At 36.2% G+C, this 20,938-nt stretch overlaps 1 protein-coding gene across 13 annotated transcripts in view; it reads right to left on the minus strand.

Annotated features, from left to right (window-relative positions):
- Positions 1-20,938, minus strand: part of LOC144445939 (uncharacterized) — a 287,770-nt gene that overhangs the window by 18,879 nt on the left and 247,953 nt on the right. For 12 of the 13 annotated variants that reach the window (XM_078135586.1, XM_078135585.1, XM_078135584.1 and 9 more), the window contains 25 exons: positions 20,236-20,562; positions 19,277-19,603; positions 17,442-17,526; positions 16,445-16,674; positions 15,644-15,850; positions 15,156-15,281; positions 14,318-14,647; positions 13,363-13,569; positions 12,816-12,935; positions 12,287-12,395; positions 11,719-11,945; positions 11,221-11,445; positions 10,272-10,544; positions 9,346-9,699; positions 8,879-9,007; positions 5,988-6,158; positions 5,201-5,356; positions 4,649-4,855; positions 4,356-4,475; positions 3,953-4,119; positions 3,340-3,499; positions 2,937-3,131; positions 1,962-2,090; positions 1,224-1,367; positions 129-599 (listed from right to left, as the gene is read on the minus strand). In XM_078135586.1, coding sequence (XP_077991712.1) covers positions 129-599; positions 1,224-1,367; positions 1,962-2,090; positions 2,937-3,131; positions 3,340-3,499; positions 3,953-4,119; positions 4,356-4,475; positions 4,649-4,855; positions 5,201-5,356; positions 5,988-6,158; positions 8,879-9,007; positions 9,346-9,699; positions 10,272-10,544; positions 11,221-11,445; positions 11,719-11,945; positions 12,287-12,395; positions 12,816-12,935; positions 13,363-13,569; positions 14,318-14,647; positions 15,156-15,281; positions 15,644-15,850; positions 16,445-16,674; positions 17,442-17,526; positions 19,277-19,603; positions 20,236-20,562 — 5,196 coding nt within the window. The remainder of the gene's footprint in view (positions 1-128; positions 600-1,223; positions 1,368-1,961; positions 2,091-2,936; positions 3,132-3,339; positions 3,500-3,952; positions 4,120-4,355; positions 4,476-4,648; positions 4,856-5,200; positions 5,357-5,987; positions 6,159-8,878; positions 9,008-9,345; positions 9,700-10,271; positions 10,545-11,220; positions 11,446-11,718; positions 11,946-12,286; positions 12,396-12,815; positions 12,936-13,362; positions 13,570-14,317; positions 14,648-15,155; positions 15,282-15,643; positions 15,851-16,444; positions 16,675-17,441; positions 17,527-19,276; positions 19,604-20,235; positions 20,563-20,938) is intronic. The other variant, XM_078135595.1, reaches the window with a different exon arrangement.

Consider the following 20,938-nt stretch of genomic DNA (forward strand, 5'->3'; position numbering starts at 1 on the left):
TTTTACAACTTTGTTAGGATTCTAATTTACAGCTAAGCAACTTTTTGTAAGTAAGTATGTGTGCTTTTCAAGTTAAATGTTTGGTGGCCAAATTACCTGGGAGTTGTAAAAATAAAGACGTCTTTTACCTGTGAAAGTCTGTCATAAATATCTTGTAGTTTCCTCTGTCGATCCAGAGCCATCACCCAAACATGCTTCCATTTGTTGAACAGGAATGCAATCCTTGGATGTTTGTTTGCATCAGGTCCTGGGCTTGCTTCACGACTACGTGGTCGAGGGTGATGTCTGGTGCGGCGTGACCGATCCATGGTCGGTATGCCACTTCCTCCTTCCAGCGATCGCCTCCTCTTGTGAGGTTTGATCAGTCTGTCTATATCAGGTTGTTTAGTTGACATCTCTCCCTGGAAATCTTGATGTTCAGCTAAGAGTTTCTCTACAACTTCAAGTTCTTCCGGGATTTCTTCTTCGTCGAGTTGTTTCAAGGTCTGCTCGGCTCCTTCAAGCCAGGCTAACATTGCGTCAAGTAATTCAGCATTGTTCTTCAACATTTGTAAGGCATCAAGAAGTCTCTGTTCACGTTGGTCTGACCAGTTTTGAACCTACGGATATTCAGAAACACGATATTTATGTTGACGTCAAAATGAGAGAAAGGCCGAGAGATTTTCTATCAGTTAAAATGATAGAAATTGTCAATTTCAGTTAAAAATGTTCAGTTAGTCCACAAACAATGCCTGATTTGCTTGAAATTGAATCAATTACTTCAATTTGCCAGGCAAATGTCATATGGTGTCATTCACATACAAGGTACAGTAAAATCTGTAGTATGCAAAGATCTGCAGTATATTTTTGGAAAATCAAATATTACCCTGGAAGTTGAGCCTTCGGTTTTCTAAGATAGACACAAACTAATACTATCGTCACAACATGTTGATACAACAGTGATACGTGTAAGCTATTGAATGGACATTGGTTTATTACAATTATAGTCTCAGTAGGGAGGTATCTCTGAAAACTAGTTTAATTAGAGTTCCATAAACTTGCAGTGCTGTTTTTGGGACTTCCAATGTTTATACACTATCATGATCACAGGGTGATTAGAATCACACAACAAAGGAACTGCTATCACCCACTTGTGTAATCTACCACATTGAAGAACAATCGATTTAGTTTGTGTCTATCTTAGAAAACCGAAGGCTGGATTGCCGGTGTTGTAAAACACATACCTCGGCCCATCTTGCTTCAAGAACGGTTATCCAATGCTTGATGACAGTTTCTGCATCCGGATGACACTTTTTCAGGATAGCCATTCCCATGGCGATGGTTTCTTTCAGCCTTGCTTCCTCAGCTGCTATCAGTCTCTTGAAATCCTATCATGATGAAGATGTTAGTTTTAGAAATTCACAAAACTAAGAGTAACTTAGAACTTGACACTTAGAGTGCCTTCATATTGTCAAAGTCAAGGTTTTACAGTTGTTGCATGCCATTTTGTTCTTTATATAACGACCATAGATTAGATTCATTCCTCAAAGATTCAGAATTCACCCCACGAAAGAAAACTGTTTTTCCTTACTAGAATGAACTACGAATGAAATTTTTGGTGCATAAAGCTTTTAACACTCAGACTAGTTTTGTTCAGCAAACATAGATGTACTGTATGCGTTCTTCTCCCCTGCATTCTTTTTCCTTTAATTATTAGAAACATGATATTCACTTTTTTCTGTACTGTAATGCAAATTTATTGTGCGATGGACTGAGGCCTTAGCATTTGAAATAAAGCAAATATGTCATTGATAACATTTCAAAACTCAAAAGAGTGAAATCTATCACTTGTATTTCTTATACCATGAAAATAAATATACTAATTTGACCAACATTTCACTAGATTTCAAAATGTATTTGTCTGTAAAACAAGTTTTGGTGATTTTTTTTGTAAATTTTTAATCTGAAATGTTTATATGTACCTGGTGGGCTGCAAGGTGTTCAACGAGTATTTCTTCATTGTCAGGTAGGGGTCCATGGAAACGGAGACCTTGTTCTGCATCAGCCAGCCATTCTAGCATGGAATGCACAGCTTGGTGGAAAGCTTCAGCCTGTTATGAATACACACAAAATACAGTGTGTCAGTTTTTTATCTATCAAAACCACAAACTCTTTTCAAAATGTTGATACTTACAGGGCCAACTGTACAGAAGACGTAACCTCAATAGGGAACCTGCTATCCAGACTGAGCATGCTCAGATGCAAAGGACTGTGGGATTATCTGTGGTTATCATAATACCTAATCTGGAGCTACCAATAAAATAAACCTCCCACAATGGTCAGGGTGATTATGAATTGATTATTTGTGGTTACAAACAATGTATCAACATTGTTAACAATACTAATTGATTAGTATTTATTATCACATTTCCCATGATGCAACATTCAACATGGCGGGTTTACAAGTTCCCTATTGCAGCAATGGTATGAGTAAAAAAACTTTCACGTTTAAGTCCATGCCTCAGTGACTTTTTTTTTCAAAGAATAAAATATGTATTTCAGACTTTGTGAGACAAAAGTCAGTATTCCCATAGGATACTAGGTGAAGCATTCTGAACATAACACTTTTGCTTATCATTGGATATTAAGCACTTTTACAAATGTGACATCATCAATATGGTAGACCCTCTTCCAAAATCCCTAACCCTAATATCCTAGCCCTCTTCATTTTGCAAAATTTCAAAAACAAGATGAAATAATTGTAAACATCCCATAAATACAAGACTGCAGGTACGTATGCTGTGCCCTTTGTTTGTCAGAGTTACTAAAAGGTCCTTCTATCACTAAACGAAAAGAAATCATGAATGACCAAAAGTACATTTCTACAGACTCGCAAGTCATATTTTCCATATAAAAAAAGTATTACACAAAACCCTTATCAAATGTCTTTCTCTCACCTCCTTCATGGCATCTTTGAGTCTTTCTTGTTTCTGGCCACTCAGAGAATTGACATTTTCCCATTTTTGTTGTAATTCGGCCAGTTTGTCTTTCAGATGTGATGTGTCTTCACTAGATGTTTCCATCAACTCTTTAGCAGATTTATTGACAGATTTGACACTGGTCTTACGGTTTATCAAGTCACGTTGGAATTGCTGGAAAAATGGAAAAGAGGATCAAATCAGCATAATTGTAGAATGGCAGTTACAAAACCTATAATTGTTTACAGAACCAGTGTATAAAATACAGTAAGGATAAAGTAAGTGTGCGCCTGAATGTAAAACACTATATAGCTGACTCCCCGTGAAATGTTGCATTACTTCTTTATTTACCAAAAAATACTAGTATATATGTCTACATTACCTTGTGAGCCTCAGTGAGATTGAGTACAGTATCAATATCACCATGGACTGGTGATTCTTCACTTAGTTTAGGTTCAACCCTGTATAACCAGTCTAGCAAGGCTTGCAGAGCATCCTTGAACTGACCAGAATACAACAGAGCTTCTTCCAATTTGTGTTGTCTGACAAGAAATTGAAGGTAAAAGACAGTGTAATGAATATGTCTTGTAAATTCACAAATATGCAAATGATATGCCATGTAAATATACATGAATATTCAAATCATGTCATATGCAAATTGTATCCATCATGTAAATTTCCATATTCAAACATAAATGAATTTTTTTAAATTAACACAACGAATATGCAAATCTTTTTATTTCATGTTCATATTTTTGGTCATCTATCAAGATTATTGAAATAAAAGATTGAAATTCTCACTCAAGTTTTTAAATGTCATAAGTATGTCATTTTTCACATGGTAATATTTGAACTGGCTTATAAGCACACAAATAACCAACAGTGTGCATCAAAAGTGAGTTTTTATTGCCAATACAGCAGCCCCCTAAAATGGTGAAATTACCTGTGGCCTGAATAGGAAGTCTCAGTGGTAAAATGGTATAAATGTGTCTTACCTGTCGACTGATTTTCCACAAACTAAGTCCCATTTATCCTTGAGATCTCTCAGCATACCATTGAGAATCTTAGTATCTACAGGATTACTCTTATCTCTCAGAGTACGACCAGTTCTCACTACATTATCATAGGTTGGCTGTTTGCCGCCAAGGGTTCTCTGGAATTCCTGATAGGCAAAAGTTAAAAGAATGTGTGTTAAAAGCGTTAAATATATGTATTTTCAAAACATTTTATGTCATATTATCCATGCTCTGATGTAGTACTAACTGGTATTCTCAAGAAGGTTTGGGTAACCCTGGTAACAGAAAGCGGAATGCTGGTAAAACTGGTAAAAATCTGCAAATTTGTTTTATCTTACTCTAACATTGGTTTTAGTTTTTATGTGACTTTATTTAATAATACCTTGTGATGCCTCAGTTGTTCTTTCAATATTTGTGGTTCAGTACCGACAGCTTTGGTGGTGATAATTGTCTTCTCAGCATCTTCCAACCACTTGTACAACTTATAATAACTGTCATGGAACTAGAGGAGAGAAAGAAAATAAACAATTTACGGAATATACATGTTTTCAGTCTTGAACAGAACCTTTCAGTTATCTCCCTTTTATCGTATATAAATACTGACAGACAGCATTGTAATATTGCCCCTTTACAAATTATTCCCCTATTTTATACATTATCCCCTCATATACATACCTGTTTAGCCTTCTTCTGTCCAAGTTCAAGTTGTCGTCTCCTATCAGCACATCTTGTCAGAACTTTTTCCCATCTGTGTTGTACACTGACTAGCAGATTCTTGATCAAGATGACATCTTGTTTCTGACTGAAGTATTTCAACTGCGTTCCAATCTTATCCAGTACTTTCATTGTCTCGTGTTTGTCTTTAACCTCTTGAGTGAATTTCTGTCAAGGAGAACAAAATCGTTTTGAAAACCTTTGTTTGGTGCAAGATCTCAAACACAAGATATAACAACCAATTTATGACAAAGCGAAACAAATAACTAAATTGACTAATCTAGTAGCCATCAACCCTCCCTGTGGAAACAATCTACAGAGAACAAATGTGACTAATCTAGTAGTCATCACCCCTCCCTGTGGAAACATCTATGGAAAACAACAGTGACTAATCTAGTAGTAATCAACCCTCCCTGTGGAAACAATCTACAAAGAACACAGCACATAATGTAATATTCAGCCCATCATTTGCATCTGTTGTGTAGTTTTGATTATCTCTCTAACGTTTCTCACCTCATGTTGTGATATTTGTTGGGTAACACTGTCCAGGATTGTACTAGCTGCCTTAGCCTGGTTTAAGTTCTTCTCGGCTGTAGTCAACCAGGATATGAAGGCCTGCAATGCATCCTGGAATTCCTGGGCTTGTTTCAATGCCTCTTCTAGTTTGTGCTATTCAATTCAAAGACAGACAATTTGTTAAAATCACAACCCTTTAAATTTTGGCAGGTTTTTTTTTGGTTATATTTTTTTGGAACTATTTTAAACCACATTAAACCTGTATTATATTACTTGCGCTATAATGACCTCATATTGTACACAATTTTACAAAATACTCTTGGCTGTGAAAACACTTTCATGTTTTTGTTTTGTGTTTGAAAGCCTGGTTGTAAACAACTCACATGGCATTGAGTACAAAGTGATACTTGTACAGTGATTGTTTTAGCCCTGTTTTTCATGTATTGATGGCGTATTCCATGATCAAAATAGTTGTATTTCTAGAGAAGTGAAATATTGTTGGTGAGATTTTTATTGGTAAATAACAAGCAAAAGAAGGTACTTGGGGAAGGTGGAAATGTGTATTGTCAATACCCACTGATATTCGCCCTAAATTCTATCTCTCTACCTTGTTAGACGAGTTAACCTACAGCATAATGCATTCTTCCATTCCTGAATAATGACCATGTGTGCATCACTTACACATCTCTTACTGTTTTGGTCCCTTTTTTATTTTCATTTCAAAATGGTGAAATCCAAGATGGCTGCCAAGTTAGACATCACCATAGCAACAAGATTGACATACCTTTCGGTCTACTGTCTTCTTCTGTATGACGTCCCATTTGTGCTCCAGGCCTTGTAGAGATTGTTGAACAGTGGTACGGCTGGCAGGGTCACACTTTTCCAACAGTTGCTTACCTTTCTTGACCAAGAAGTCTACATCAGGCTCCTTTCTGTTGATGTCTTTTTGCATTTGCTGTTGGTGTGAATTGTTTTTAATCAATATTTGCAGCAAGATATGTGGTATAGTTGTTATTCACACATCACATTCTAAATTGTACAATAAAACATTAGTGTGTTCTGCCCAAACGACTTCATTTTAGACTTTCAGGGTGAAAAACAACAAAGTGCATCCCAGAGAACATAGTACTAGACGCATGGACCATAATCTTTGATTTTGTAGTGAAAGATTTGCAAGAAATGTCTTGGTTCTGACATTTTAATAGGAAAGGCAAGACCAATGTAAATATTCTAGACTGAACAGAAAATAAACGGAGATAACATGAATCTAACATTTCATTTTATAGTGTATAGACTATGAGATGTAGAACAAAAAATGGTCGAAAAAATGGAGATAATACAAGTGTGAGAACAAAGCTTCAGGAACATTTATAGTATGTATGGCCTAGTTTGACTGAAATTTTATCGTGCATATCTGTGAAATGGTTTGTGTGTGGGGTGTATGTGTGGATAGGGTGATATGTGTGTGTGGGGGGGGGATATGAGGGGATGTGGGTGCGTGTGTGTAGGTGTGAATACAGGTTTGTGTTTATACACTTGATTTTGTACTTGATTGTACTGTGCTGAGTGCAACCTGTATATCCCCCCTATGAATAGCAATGGTCTATTCCACAGATGGGGTCATTCACCAACACTAGAGGTCATTCACCACAATAAGGGGGGGGGGGGGGTCAGTCACTACAACTAGAGGTCATTCACCACAATGAGAAAGTGTTCCACTACATTACAAGTTGGAAGTAATTGCTAGGTGAGCAATTCATTGCCATTTTGCTAAGGGTGCCGAGAATACAGGAGTCACATGGTATGGTTGGATTTTGGTGAATGGTGATAATGCATTAGTAGGTGGTTCCGGCCTTATACTTACTTTGAGAAAATTACCGATTGGCTCTAGACGTATTCGGGTGTGTTTAATGGTAGATTTCATGCGCACGTTTAGGTCATCAGCATGCAAACTAAGTTTCTGCAAGAATGGGTTGAGACGACAGGATATGATAGCATGGTATATGCCACATGACATGAATATGAAACAGAAAAACATGACCACATGCTTCCTGGTACAGTAGTATGCAGATGAATGTTTATTGAGCAGCCCTTTGAAGAAGCAAAGAAAGAAGCACAACAGCGCCATCTAGATGCATCATGCATAAACAGTAATAAGGTTTGAGGTCAAAGTTTAAAAGTCACAAGGAGTGATGCACTGCCCTCTACAGTTGGCATGCATGGGTAACCGGGAACTCTGGGTAGAAGTGACATGCACAGCTGGCTGGCCAGCCTAGGGTAAGGAGAGAACCTGAGTTTGGGTTTTAGGGGAAGAGAGTACCTACACTATTCTATGGTTCATGCTGTTATGAAATAGATTGGGTGAATTGGTGCAATAACCTGGCAATGAAAGTGTGCAACTGTTGAGTAGTGTTACTATTAGCAACAAACTAGTCTAGATGCTATAGGTGGTATCAAATCAAAAGAGAGATTCTTGAGATCGATATATGGGCAGCACTAGACTAGCAGCAAACTAACTACGCTGCCTTGTGTCTAAACTTAATTTCAGTTTCTTGTTATTGTGTAAGTACGGTTTTAGCAGTGTGTCAGTGTATGCCTATAGGCTAGGCTAGGCTAAGAATGAACTACAACCCTTGCAACAGTTGTCTAGAAATGCTGATCAGAATGTCGTTTTATCAGTGGTGGAGTAAAACCGGCTTTGAAGGTGCCAAAAAGTCTTCTCCTTATCCCACTATCAAACTGACATACATTGCTACGAAAACAATAGCGGGTGCCTCAGATGTAGATTCATGTGATGCTTTTATCCATTTGTTTATGTCTGTCAAAGTTAGACATATTGTGTATGACAAACTTTCACAGACATAAACAACTGATAAGAGCACCTAGTGTTACTTTGTATCAAAGTAAGTCAGTTTGATAGTGTGATAGGAAGACTTTTCAGCACCTTCAAAGAATGTTTTATTTGTCCACCTCTGATAAAACAACATTCTGATCAGCAGGATTTCTAGACGACTACTGCAAGAGTTGTAATAATTACAAAAATTATTTCTGGTTTCATTAACCAAAAAGGTTAAAATGAGTTAAGTTTTGTTATTCACAAAATCATTAAAAAAAAAACAGAATTAAAATCATACTTAATATGTTAGTATATTTGTTTTAAATTTTATCAAATTCAAAGACATTCAAAAATTACACAATCCTTAAAATTGTTCCCTTTTCCTTACATGAAAAATTACATTTTACATGAAAAGTTTAGTAACATTGCTTTACTTGAATGATAGTGAGTTTTGTTTTCAGTATTTGGCAAAATATTAATGATGAAAAGTCCATTAAAATGAAATGAGATACAAAGTGACACAGGAAATTAGCATAACTTTACATAAACTGTTGCTTTGGAGTGAGCTTATAGTTTGCTTGGGACGATTGCTGCAATATTGGTCCTATTAGAAAGCTTTATTTCAATGAGCTGTAAGTTTTGTTATTTGGAGACAACTTGGATGTTTGTATGAGAGAGAAATTATTGCGACTATTTTGTGGGACAACGTTTTTTTGTAAAGTTGTCACACATTGTCATAAAGTTATTGGAGAGTTTTCTGACTCATTGTAGATCGGAGACCCTCCCCCTACCCCCTCCCCACAGGATATCGAACTTGTTCCTCGTATTGTAATTCTTACCATGTGTGTATCAAGTTGTTCTTTGGCAGTCTCTGGCAGACCACCAGTTGGTTTGGACAACTCTAGGTCATGTTCAACCTTGTTCATCCATTTCATGATTGTCTGTACTCCATCTTGCCAGGTGACAGCCTGTAATGACATCATTGATAATCCAATCAAATTCTTGTATTCTACATGCAAATCAGTTGACATCCAATCAAATGACATGATGCAGTATGCAAATTGGGGGTATAAATAAATGACATCAAATATGCAAATCAACAAATAACTACCAATCAAATAATGTCACTTAATACTGATTACTGGCAATCCAATAAAAGTGACATTATTCATTATGTAGAGAAATAAACCAACAACCAACCAATCAAATGAAAGAATGCAATATGCAAATAAATGATGATCCAATCAAATGATATAAATAATATGCAAATACACAACAGACCAATCAAATGATGTAATTAGCTTACCTCAGCCAGAGCATCTTCAAGTTCTCTCTGTCTCTCGTCACTCTTGGTCTCTACAGAATTCCACCTCTCATTCAGTTCATCAAGTTTCTTCTTAATGATACCAGCTTTGTCGGCGTCATCTGAGCCAATCACCTTCTTAGCTGCTTTGTTGATATTACCAATACTTGGTTGGTGAGCCAAGACGTCGTTTGACAGTATCTTGTGTTTGGCCAGTTCTACCTCGATGAGTTTCTTGTCTCCAAAGACTGGTTTCTTCTCATCCAGTGTTTTCTCAGTATGTTTTAACCAGTTGATCAGACCATCCATGGTAGCGTCTAGTTGACCAAGGGCCAACATGGCATTATCCAGTTTTTGCTGAAAAAATTAAAAGATGGAAATAAATTTCAACTTAAAACTAAGAGAATGTATAGCACAATGGTTCTGGTTGCATATGAGGTTTGAATTTTAATTACAAGAAACTTATTATAATTTGCAAAAATTCACTTTTCAAAATATTCAAGAATGGAAATACAACTTTACCTATTCATTTCTCTTGGGTTAGATGAATTGATCAAGAATTGTCGAAAATTTGAATACCCCCCCCCCCCCCCCCACACAAAATTTGAGTAACCCCCTCCCCTCCACATACATGTTCAGCATAAGTTTTCAAATTTACATGCCCACCCCCTTCTTTCCTATTTTCAGTGAGTGCCTCTTGTGTATGTGGAATTTTTCAGTCAACCCCCCCCCCCACACACACACACACACCCCCGTAAATAATGACGACTCCCTTAAGCAACTTCCAAAATGTTTTACATACATTTGCATACGGTGACAGGTGTGCTATCCATTAATCACTCGTTACCAATGACAACGAATCTTCCACTAACACTTCAACAACCCAATTCATTTAGATACTGATTCCAAAAGTACTTCTTAAACCTTACCTTTCTGTCAACTGTCTTGACTTGGAGACCATCCCATCTTCTGTTCATATCACTCAACGGTCCTTTAATGATCTGTTTATTTTCTCTAGGAAGTCTAGCCACTAGTTGATTGCCGAGTTGGTTGACTACTTCCACGTCCATTTGTTTAGGATCAAGTTCTTTCTTGAATTCTTTCAATTCTTCTATTTGTTCTTGGACTGTCTCTGGGTCAGTGGCAACAGGACTGAATGAGTCTAATTTTTGTTCAGCATCGGTGATGAACTCAAGCACAGCCTGTAGGATAAAATCAGATATGATTATTATACAACCTGTAACATTCAGGTAAAGCATTATACAACCCTTAACACTCAAGTAAAGCATTATACAACCCATAACATTCAGGTAAAGCATTATACAACCTGTAACATTCAAGCAAAGCCCTTTGTCTATGTGCTACACTCATTTATAGTATTCATATCAAATGTAAAATACACTCTTTCAATTGCTTTAATTATAAACCTAGGGTATGGCTGTTCTAAGTGTTTTCTGCTAATTATCAGTAGACCGATTGCAGTGAATGATAGCCATCACAACTGTGAGTATATTTAGCTCTCAATGAGATCTAGACAAAGTTTTATGACATCTACGTTTACACTCGTCATTGACTATTTACTTGTTTTGCTCTGCTTACACTGTTTACAGATTGATCACCCTGAGAGGTAGCATATACTGGGCTGGTGATTAAAGCAATTGAAAACAGTATACTTTTCTGTTTGATGTGGAGGTTATAAATCATTGTGGTAAATTATACAAACGTTTTACAAGTCATATATTATAGATATTTGAGTCACTACTCGTTTTTCTAATTTTGTTTTCCAGCGAAATAAGCGAAAATAAATTTTTGGTGAAAATTTCAAGATTTACAGTATATACTATAGAATTAACATTTATGTACGTGGTTTGTACTTACATGTAATTGATCATGGTACTTAGATGCAGCGTCCATTGCATCGTTCAGGGCCTCTTCTCTGTCATCATACAGTGAATGTAGAGTATCCCATTCTTTGTCTAACTCATCAATATTCTTCTTGACCTCTGGTCTGTCGGGTTCACCACAACACCTCATCAGATCTTCACCGGACTGACGAACGTTTTCAACATCTTCCTGAGTTCCATCGATTTCTTCTTGGATAGTCTACAATACAAAAAAATAGCAAATAACCTAAAAAACCTTCTCTAAATTTATATAATTTTACTACAATATTTGACAACTTTGTCACCAATCCAAAATAGATTTATAATTCAACCCCTCCCCCCCCCCCATATGCTTAATCACACATTTATTGATAAATGATTGATTTGTCATATGAAAGATAGAAAATAAAAGTATGACCATAGAGGGCAGTCTTCACAATGTCGGCCATCTTGGAACCACAATATGCAGGTAAAAATTAAACTATTCACTTACATGTAACATCTCTTGTTGTTCTTTGATCACTTCAGGCTGTACTCCAGGTGATTCTTGAGTTTTGATTGTTTCTTGTGTTTCTTTGATAGTGTTTGAAACTCCATGTAATTCTTCCCAGAATCTCTCTGATGCATCAAGACAATCGTCCAATGCATTTCCACGTTCATCTGCCTTTACATGGAAGGTGTCCCATTTTTCTGTGAGCTGGTCAAGTTTATCTTTCAATTCTGTTGATAATGTAATGCAGGTTAGTATCAAACAGTGTGCCCTCTAAACATTTCATTTTGATTTCCTCAGCTAAGTTCACTTATCATTTATTGTTATTTCAAATGACAGTTAATTGGCAAATTTGGTAAATATCGGTAGTACCTGATTTTCCAAATTTTCAAAAAGTTACAGAAAAATGAAAATACTTCTACATTGGTTTTTGGTAAGATATCTCTGTTTAATACAACTATCCAAAATTACAACCAAAACTTTCAAAAAATTACACAAAAATGAAAATATCTGTTCAGGGAATTTTGGCGGGAATATATTTTTGACTGGAAGGGTTATGTATTGTTCATACCTTTGACAGTTGGATCATCAGGATTCTCAGTACCCTTTATCATATCTTCTCCTGCTTTCTTCATTGCTTCAATTGTATCTGCTTGTTCTTCAACATCATCACGTAGATTCTGTCATAAAAAGATAAGCACGGGTTAACTATGACTTCATCTCTAGAAAATAATCCTATGTTTGATACATAAGGATTCAATATACTTCAATCTGTTTCTGTAATGCTAGATATTCTGGGGAGGTAAAAATAGATTTCAAACTGAGATACATTATAGTTTAAGAATAATTGATTTGTAAATATACTCCCATAGTGTCAGACATTTGTGCCAGGTTTGGTTGAAATTAAATTGTGGATGCCAGAATGTATTAAGAATAAATTGGTGTTTATATACCCCAGTGTCAGACATTTGTGCCAGGTTTGGTTTAAACTGAGTTGATGGTGCCAGAGACAGGGCTGTCCATGGATGGATATGGGTCATTCTATCGCATTAAAAAGGTCACCACTGTAAAACTAGTAAGTCAAAGAAACTGTTTCTAACCTGTAATTTCTTCATCTGTTTCTTGATGATCTCTGGTTCTGCTGAGATGGGATCAGCTTTGAGTAGATGGTCTGTAATCTTACCAAACTGTTCAAGCAGATTGTCCAAATCTTCATGGTACTGAAAGAGATGACATGACATTTGATTGTCAGTTTCTTTCTGTGATACTAAGTGATGTAACAATACATAAACATGAGCCTCTCCACACACAGACGGACACAATTGATACATAGAAACATGACGGCACATAAATACAGCCTATTACACACACATTCATTACATACATACATACATACATACATACATACATACATACATACATACACACACACACACACACACACACACACATACATACATATACACACACATACACACATACATACATATACACACACACATACATACATACATACATACATATACATACACGCACAAACACTCGCATGTGCACACATACACACAGTCTGTGTGTCAGACATACAGACACATACATGTCCATTCATCAGACAGACAGACAGACACATCATCTCTGTCTACCACTTACTGAGGTAGTTCTTTGTAAGGCATCATTGAGTTTCTCTCCACGTTTGTTGACATCACTTTTGATTTTCTCATATCTGGTGTTATCATCATCAACTTTTCCTTTCACATTTTCACCACCCTCCCCTGGACTCATTTCTGCCAAGGCTGGTCCTGTCTTGTTCAGTTTCTGTACATGTTGCTTCTTCTCTGCAACTTCTTGTTTCATTAGCTAGAATACCATTTAAAACAGAAAATGATAGTTTTTTATCTGAAATTCTGCAATACTGTTTCATTATAATCATGACCTTTAAATGGTTAGGTATGATGACTGCAATGAAATTGGACACTGAATGTCAGAGAAACTGCATATCACAGACGGACAAACAGATTCACAGATTGATGTACGGACAGACAGCACCCACTGCAATAGCAACGCTTTGATGAATTTCAATGGTCACTATTTTTGCTAAGGGTGGTGAGTCGGTGAAATCTACCCGAGTTCCCATTTCATTTTACTGCAGTTTCCCCCTTCCAGTTACCGAGGTTCCAGTCCGTAGTGAAAACACTGACTAAGACTAAGGTAACATTCAGTTTGAGGCTGACTCTTGTATAACGGTCAACACTGAAGTAAAGCACTTTCTGTATGTCCTACACTCGTTTACAGTATTCATATCAAGTGTAAAAGTATACTGTTTCAAATGGTTTAGTTACAAGCCTAGCATGTGGCCTTTCTGATGCGGACAATTAACAAATGAAACAGTATACTTTTACACTTGATATGGACTATTAATGATTGGGGTACATACAGAAAATGCTGTACTTTGGTGTTATGGGTTGTATTTAACACTGAACATCAAGGACTAGCCTCTTACTGGAGAACTTTGGAAATAAGTTGGTGCAACTTAAAACAATGATAAATACTGAATAAAAACCATGGTGATTTATATAAAGATGATATAGTAATATACAAAACATACCCTGTTCTTATCGACTTCTTTCTTGATTTCCTCAGCTTCTAGTCCAGGTGCTGGTAGTTTCTTGAGGTCCTCCTCCATCATATCTAACCAAGGCCCCAATTCATCGTGTGTTTCCTTGAATGACACTGCCAATGGAACTGCATTCTCTACTTGTTCTAACTTGTCACCACTCATGTTCTTCAGTTCCTCATACTTCTCTTTCATCATGTCCACTTTCTCTTTCAGTTTTCCTTTGGCTTCCTCGTCAGTTGTTTCCTCCATCAGTTTCTCAGCAGCTGACAGGTAGTCCTTCATACGGTCACCCTTAGAATGTACATCTCTATCAGCTCCCTGTAGGAAAGTCCAAATCAATCAATCAATAAAATCAATCAATCAATTAGTCAATCAATCCACTAATCTATCAATATAGTAATCAATGAATTGATCAATCTATCAATTATTACATGATCAATCTATCATCAACCAATCACTTGATCTGACCGACAATCATGCAATCAAGCAAGCAATCAATCAATCAATAGATCCACAAATCCATTGATAATTTGATCGATCACATGATCAATTAATCAACAAATTAATCAGCCATCTAGTTTCATATCCTTGAGTGGATAAATAACTAAATGAATTAATTGGTAAATAGTGCTACTAATTTGAATAGGAAGATCATGTGGATAATTCAAAATTGTGGGAACACTTGAAGCACGTATTGCAATATTATCTTCATAGATTTCAGTTATTACTCCTATTTGCATGAATGGAATGATCCATCCTCTGCAAGACAATAGGACTGTTCTATCCTCAGAAGATATACAGGGTAAGTAGGGTGTATGTGTTTTACCTTTACTGTCTTGAGTTGTTTCTTGGTTCCATCTGGTTCAACATCAATAGGTTCTTCACACAGTACTTTCAACATCTTCTCTAGGTCCTGAAGCCATACCACCATCTCATCCAAGCTAGCTGTGATCTGTGGAGATATCATTTGGGTCAAGGGTCATACATAGGTCAAAGGTTACATGGTTCAAATCAAGTGGCTTCAAAATTTTGGATGATTAGTGTCTGTCTACAATCTATCAATCTATCAGTCAGTCTGTCAGTCAATAGGTCTGTCTGTGTATTTACCTATTGATCAATCAATCTATCTTGGCTATGTATTTATCTATCTATCTGTCTGTCTGTTTGTCTGTCTGTCTATGTTTTATGTCTTAATACCCAAAATCATAGATCATTATATTTACAAATACCACTATTTCATATTTCTAATATTCATTTTAAGCAAGTTTAGCAATCATATAAAAATGCTATGATATTACATTTCTTTCTCCTTACCTTTTGAGCACCTTCAAGTATCGCAATCAGTTTGTATTCGATGTCTTTGAGTTTCTGGACAACATTGTTATAGCGTTCATTATCTGATGTCATCTTCTCTTTAAGATCAGCTGACGTTTTTTCGTCCACCAAGTCCCTGAGTTTAGGACCTGTCTCGTTAATAGTGTCCAAGTGAGGTTTGTTATCTGTGGCTTCACCTTGCAGTTTCTGTATTGCAATCAGACACAATGACTTGATTATCTTGTAAAATTTATGATCAATGCTTTAGAACGCCATGTATACTCCCCTCAGTATGGTTCTATGAACCGCTAGGCCCTGTCATTTTTTTTTAAACAGTCCACTAAAACTTCAAGGAAAAATAAAAATTTCAAATGCAGTGATTTATCATTGATGTGTACACTGAATGTAATGTCAAATGTTGTATATCATTTCAAACTGCACGCAATATTGAATGGTTGAAAAATCCGAGAAATTGAATTGAAGGGTTAGTAGTACAGGTAGTTGTGTATCTGATACTGGAAAGTACTGGAGGACCCCTTAGCATCCTCATTTTTATTACTATGGCAGCGTACACACTACAAAGGAAAACATATAGTGATATAATAACCCCTCAGTTACCAGAGTAGTACGTTGACTTAGCTAATAATGCCATAGCCTGTGATCCAACATACTTGTTCTGTAGACTGTCTTTCGAGCCTAAAGACAAATTTCTGCATATACAAATGTATATATACAGACAATAAAGTTATTGAATTGAATTGAATTTATAAACATTTGATAATTATGCAAGACAGTACTTACCTCATGTTTGACTTTCTGTTCTTCAGCTGGAGCCGTCGTGTCAAAGTTCTTCACGTCATCTTCTACAGAGTCTAGCCATGCTGTCAGTTTCTCGTGGGCTTCATGGAATCGACTGGCATAGTTCTTAGCCTGTTTCAACTCATGAAGACGATCGTCACTCTTATTACAGATATCTGAGTACTGGTCTTTGATGGAGTCTAGTTTTTGTTCGACTGCAAGAACCTCAGATCCTGAAAACAGAGAACGTTTTAATTTTCATGAACGAGTGATGAATATGAGGTGACAAAAGTCCCAGGATATATGCTTCTATGGAAAACCTTGTTTTTTTGGCAAAAATTGTACCGCAACATTAAAGTTCAAAATGTTGTGTTTTTTGTGTGTTTTTTTTTTTTTTTTTTTTTTTTTGGGGGGGGGGGGGGGGGGGGGCGACGTGAAGCTACTACAAGGTTGCCACTGATTGGATAACATACATATACTTTATCACTCATTAACAATACAGCCAACAGATGTGCATAATCTTATCATTTTCTAACCAATCAGAAAGAACCTTATAACGTGCTTTACATTATCTGAAATATTCCGGATACAACTGCTAAAGTTTCTAACATTATATAGAGGAAAAAAACCCAGAAAAAAACATAAGTACATTCCTTGTATTATGGACTAAATATTTATATATTTAAAAGAGTATGCTGAACTGCAGTAGGTGTAGCGTCAGTGGTTGCTATGGTTGATGATGATACTAATTAACAGTATGTTAGGGAGTCCAACCCTATTATTCATATCATTAACCTAAAATAACAATGGCCATAACTCCCTAGCTTGAATACAAATTGTATCTGCTGAAGTCAATTCACTGTTTTTTAACATGTTAGTGTTAAATTTGTTTTTATTGTCAAAGTTTTCGATATTTCAGGTTTTAAAGTTTCAAATCATGTTTTATGATGCATCTGTCTAAAAAGTACGCAACAGTTGACGGTGTTACAAATCTCCTTACCAGTGCAGTGTTTGATCAGTTCATGACCTGCATCGATAGCAGCATCCACATCAGATTTGTGATCTTTGATTTCATCATTCAGTTTCTGAAATTTTGAAAATTTACACAAAAGTGAGAACATGAATTGAGATAAAAACAAAAGTGATGCTTCACAATGTTGTGCCACTGAGGGCGCTCACACTCTGTCAGCATTTCTGGCAAGTGGCCAGTTTGGCTGCTGTTGACTCGGTATACAAAATAAATCCTCTCCTCTTAATTTTATTTTTGTTTCTATTTCACAAGAATTTGTTTTTAAACTTAAACAAGCATTTTGTTGGAATAAAGAATATACCACTTTCATCTGCTTGATATGAAATCTCGGTATGTGTGGTATAAAGTTGGCTTATACGCAATCATGAGATATCTAACCACGAGCAGTCACAAGAAATGCTGATCTACCCAGAATGTCTGAGCCCTCTGCCGTTCAAATTATGAAACATCACAGTTCCTGATATCCCTGTACAATGGTTAGACTTCTGATATCAATACATGGGGTTACCCTGATGACACCTGAGGGAGAGGGGGGTTACATGAATCTAGTGACAAATGGAAGTTATTTTTGAAACCACGGGATGACCTTGTCTTCTCGCCCTGTTAGTTCTCGGTTAAACTCATCCTTGGTGTTAAGTTCCTTCTTGATGAAATGAGATGCTTTGAACCTTTTTTTTTTAGATGATAGTTTTGAGTCAGTTTCAGTGAGCTGTGGGCAAATTTACAAACTGCTGTGAGATACCTGCACGTGCTGATAATTATTTTGATGTGCAAAATGGATATGTGCACTTTTTATTCAGATCTTAATTTTTTCTAATTTCTGATTTTTTTGAATTGTGATTATTTATAATGCAGTATTACTTGTGATTTCTATTATGCTAAATTAATTGTGACATGCATATTTTAATCGTGAACTGAAAATTGCTTGTGAGTAAAAAAATTTCTTACAGTGGTACTAAAATCAATGTAAAATTAATTAGTGATACACTAACAGATGCATACATTATATACATATTAAGGCATACAGAGAAGCGAACATTAAAAGTCCATTTCCAAAAGAACAGAACAGAAAAGAACAGAAAGGCAGTTGTGACATAGGAGATATGACATCATGCATTTACAAAGGAAAAGTTTACATAGGCATAAAACGGTGGAGGATGATGAAGTCTGCAAAATTTTCTGTTACATACCGTATGTCAACTTGAAAAATTATGTAGTTCTTGATCTCAAAGTTTAAATGTTACAATTTTAAACCAATGTTGTTGTTTTTTTGCAGTAAACGAGTACAAAATTGGCTTATATCTTTGACTAGTTCTGCGTCTCTAGGCTTTTTTTCAAAAATTTACTTCTCAAAATTCTTCAAATGGCATCAATGCAGATGTTTAAACTTTGTCAGATATTGAAAATATGAATTTCAAGATTTGAAATTGACAAAAATTATGAAAATAGCATTTTTTTCAATTTGAAAACATATTTTTTGCTAAAAGTTATAAAAATATCTGTTTGGTTGCACCAATTCATGAGAATTTGACATGTGGAACAGAAAAATTGCAAAATTCACAAACAATAATTTCGTGATGAAACTGTGTTGAAGAGGATAGTAATAATAATATGCTGTTTTCTGTGTGATAGAAGTATATATGGTGTTTGCAGTTAAGAGAGGGCAAGTTAGCTGAGAAGTCCCAAAGAATCCGAAGAAGAATCCCAATCTGTTGCTGAGTTTAACCCAAGGTATGAAGAGAAGGAATAGAAGACAGTTGATCAAACCACCACTGAAGTCCAGTCATGCTGTAACAGCACTGTACCGTTTGCTCTTCCAGTTCCTGGTCGATTTTCTCGGGTTCGGTCGGTATTGCTTCCAAATTGTCCAACTTCTCTTGAGTCTCTGCCAACCATTGCATGAGATCTTGCTCATTTGCCCCAAATTGTTCGACATTTTTGAGCGCTTGGGCCAAAAGTTTACCCCTTCTGGCACACTTGTCAGAAAGTTCATCATATCTAATTTGCATATTATCTGTCTTCTCATGCAAATTTTCAGCATCCTCTGGGGATACCAAGTCTATCAGTGATTTGCTGATTTCGATCACCTGATTCAATGGCTCCTCGTGATTGGCTACATCGTCAGCCAATACCTGTTAGTTTGTCAGATCAGGGTAGGGTTTGGGTAGTGGAGAAAGCACAAAACATTTACATAGGAATTGTACAATGAATCATAACATACACTAAAAAGTGAACAGGGACAACATGCTTTATACAATCAAATACATAATTATTAGTATCATGCGCAACACAAGACAACATACAACTTACAAACTATTTGATTTTCCTTCATATGTAACACTAAGAAATCGTAATATCAGATTACATAATCATTGACTTGAAATGAAATCAAGGCATGAAAAGTGAGACATTTGGGAGTCAAATTCACATCTCTGAATTCTAATCAGTGTGCTCTGAACAGCTGAGTCAATTCATCTACTGATAGATTCTGTGTCTTCCTGATGTGGACCATTCTTTTTTATGGCTCGTCGACCTTTAGCCTTTCAACCTAAGGATCAAATTTATCACAGCATACAGATCACCAATTTTCATTCAATGTCTTGCCGTAATGGTTACCGACATCATTTCTCAAAATACAGAACTGGAAAGCATCGACCGCACTACATAACATTATGACAAAACTCTAAGATCAACTTCCTTCAATTATCTTCCATAAAAAAATTCCCCGAACCAACAATTTTCCACACAGTTTATTTTCCCATACCTTATTTTCCGCAATTTGTTCCTCAATCTTTTCCGGAGTTGAACCGAGGGGTTCTTCAGCTGTTACTTTCTTTTCTGTCTTTTCGATCCATTCTATCAATGGGTCGGCCTTCTCTTCAAACGCCTTGGCAACTTCCAACAGTTCTTCAAGCTTCTTACGACGCTTGTCAGCGGTGTCGTTGAGGGTGTCCCATCTCTTTTGGAGATCATCAAGTTGCTCAGCAACCTTTTCTTTGTCATCAGTGTCTGAGCCTTCAATCATTTTCTGACCGATATCTTTGACTGAATTGACACTACTCTTCTTGTCTGCAATCAGTTTATCCAGAAGCTGAATTCAAAAAAAAAAAGAAGCAAAAATTTCAGTATAAGAGAGCATTTTTGCAAGAAACTGATATAAAGGTATACTAGACAATACATACATACATTAAGCATTTGCCAAATTTGTTTTAAAATATGCATCTGTGTATTAATTTTATCAACTTATCACTGGGCCAAAAATGACCAATATTCATTACAACAGTTGCTAGAGGGCGCTGTACTAAAACAGGCATTTTTGCTAGAGCCTAGAGGATACTAAACTAAAACAGAACTATTGTGAAATGCACTGTATGAAAACAAGACTTATTATGAGAGAGTACTGCATTAAAATAGGAAATACTGCTAGAGGGCGCTGTACTGAAAATGACAATTGTCACTAGAGGGCG

This window comes from Glandiceps talaboti, chromosome 14 (assembly GCF_964340395.1).
Source record: "Glandiceps talaboti chromosome 14, keGlaTala1.1, whole genome shotgun sequence".
Taxonomy (NCBI): domain Eukaryota; kingdom Metazoa; phylum Hemichordata; class Enteropneusta; family Spengelidae; genus Glandiceps; species Glandiceps talaboti.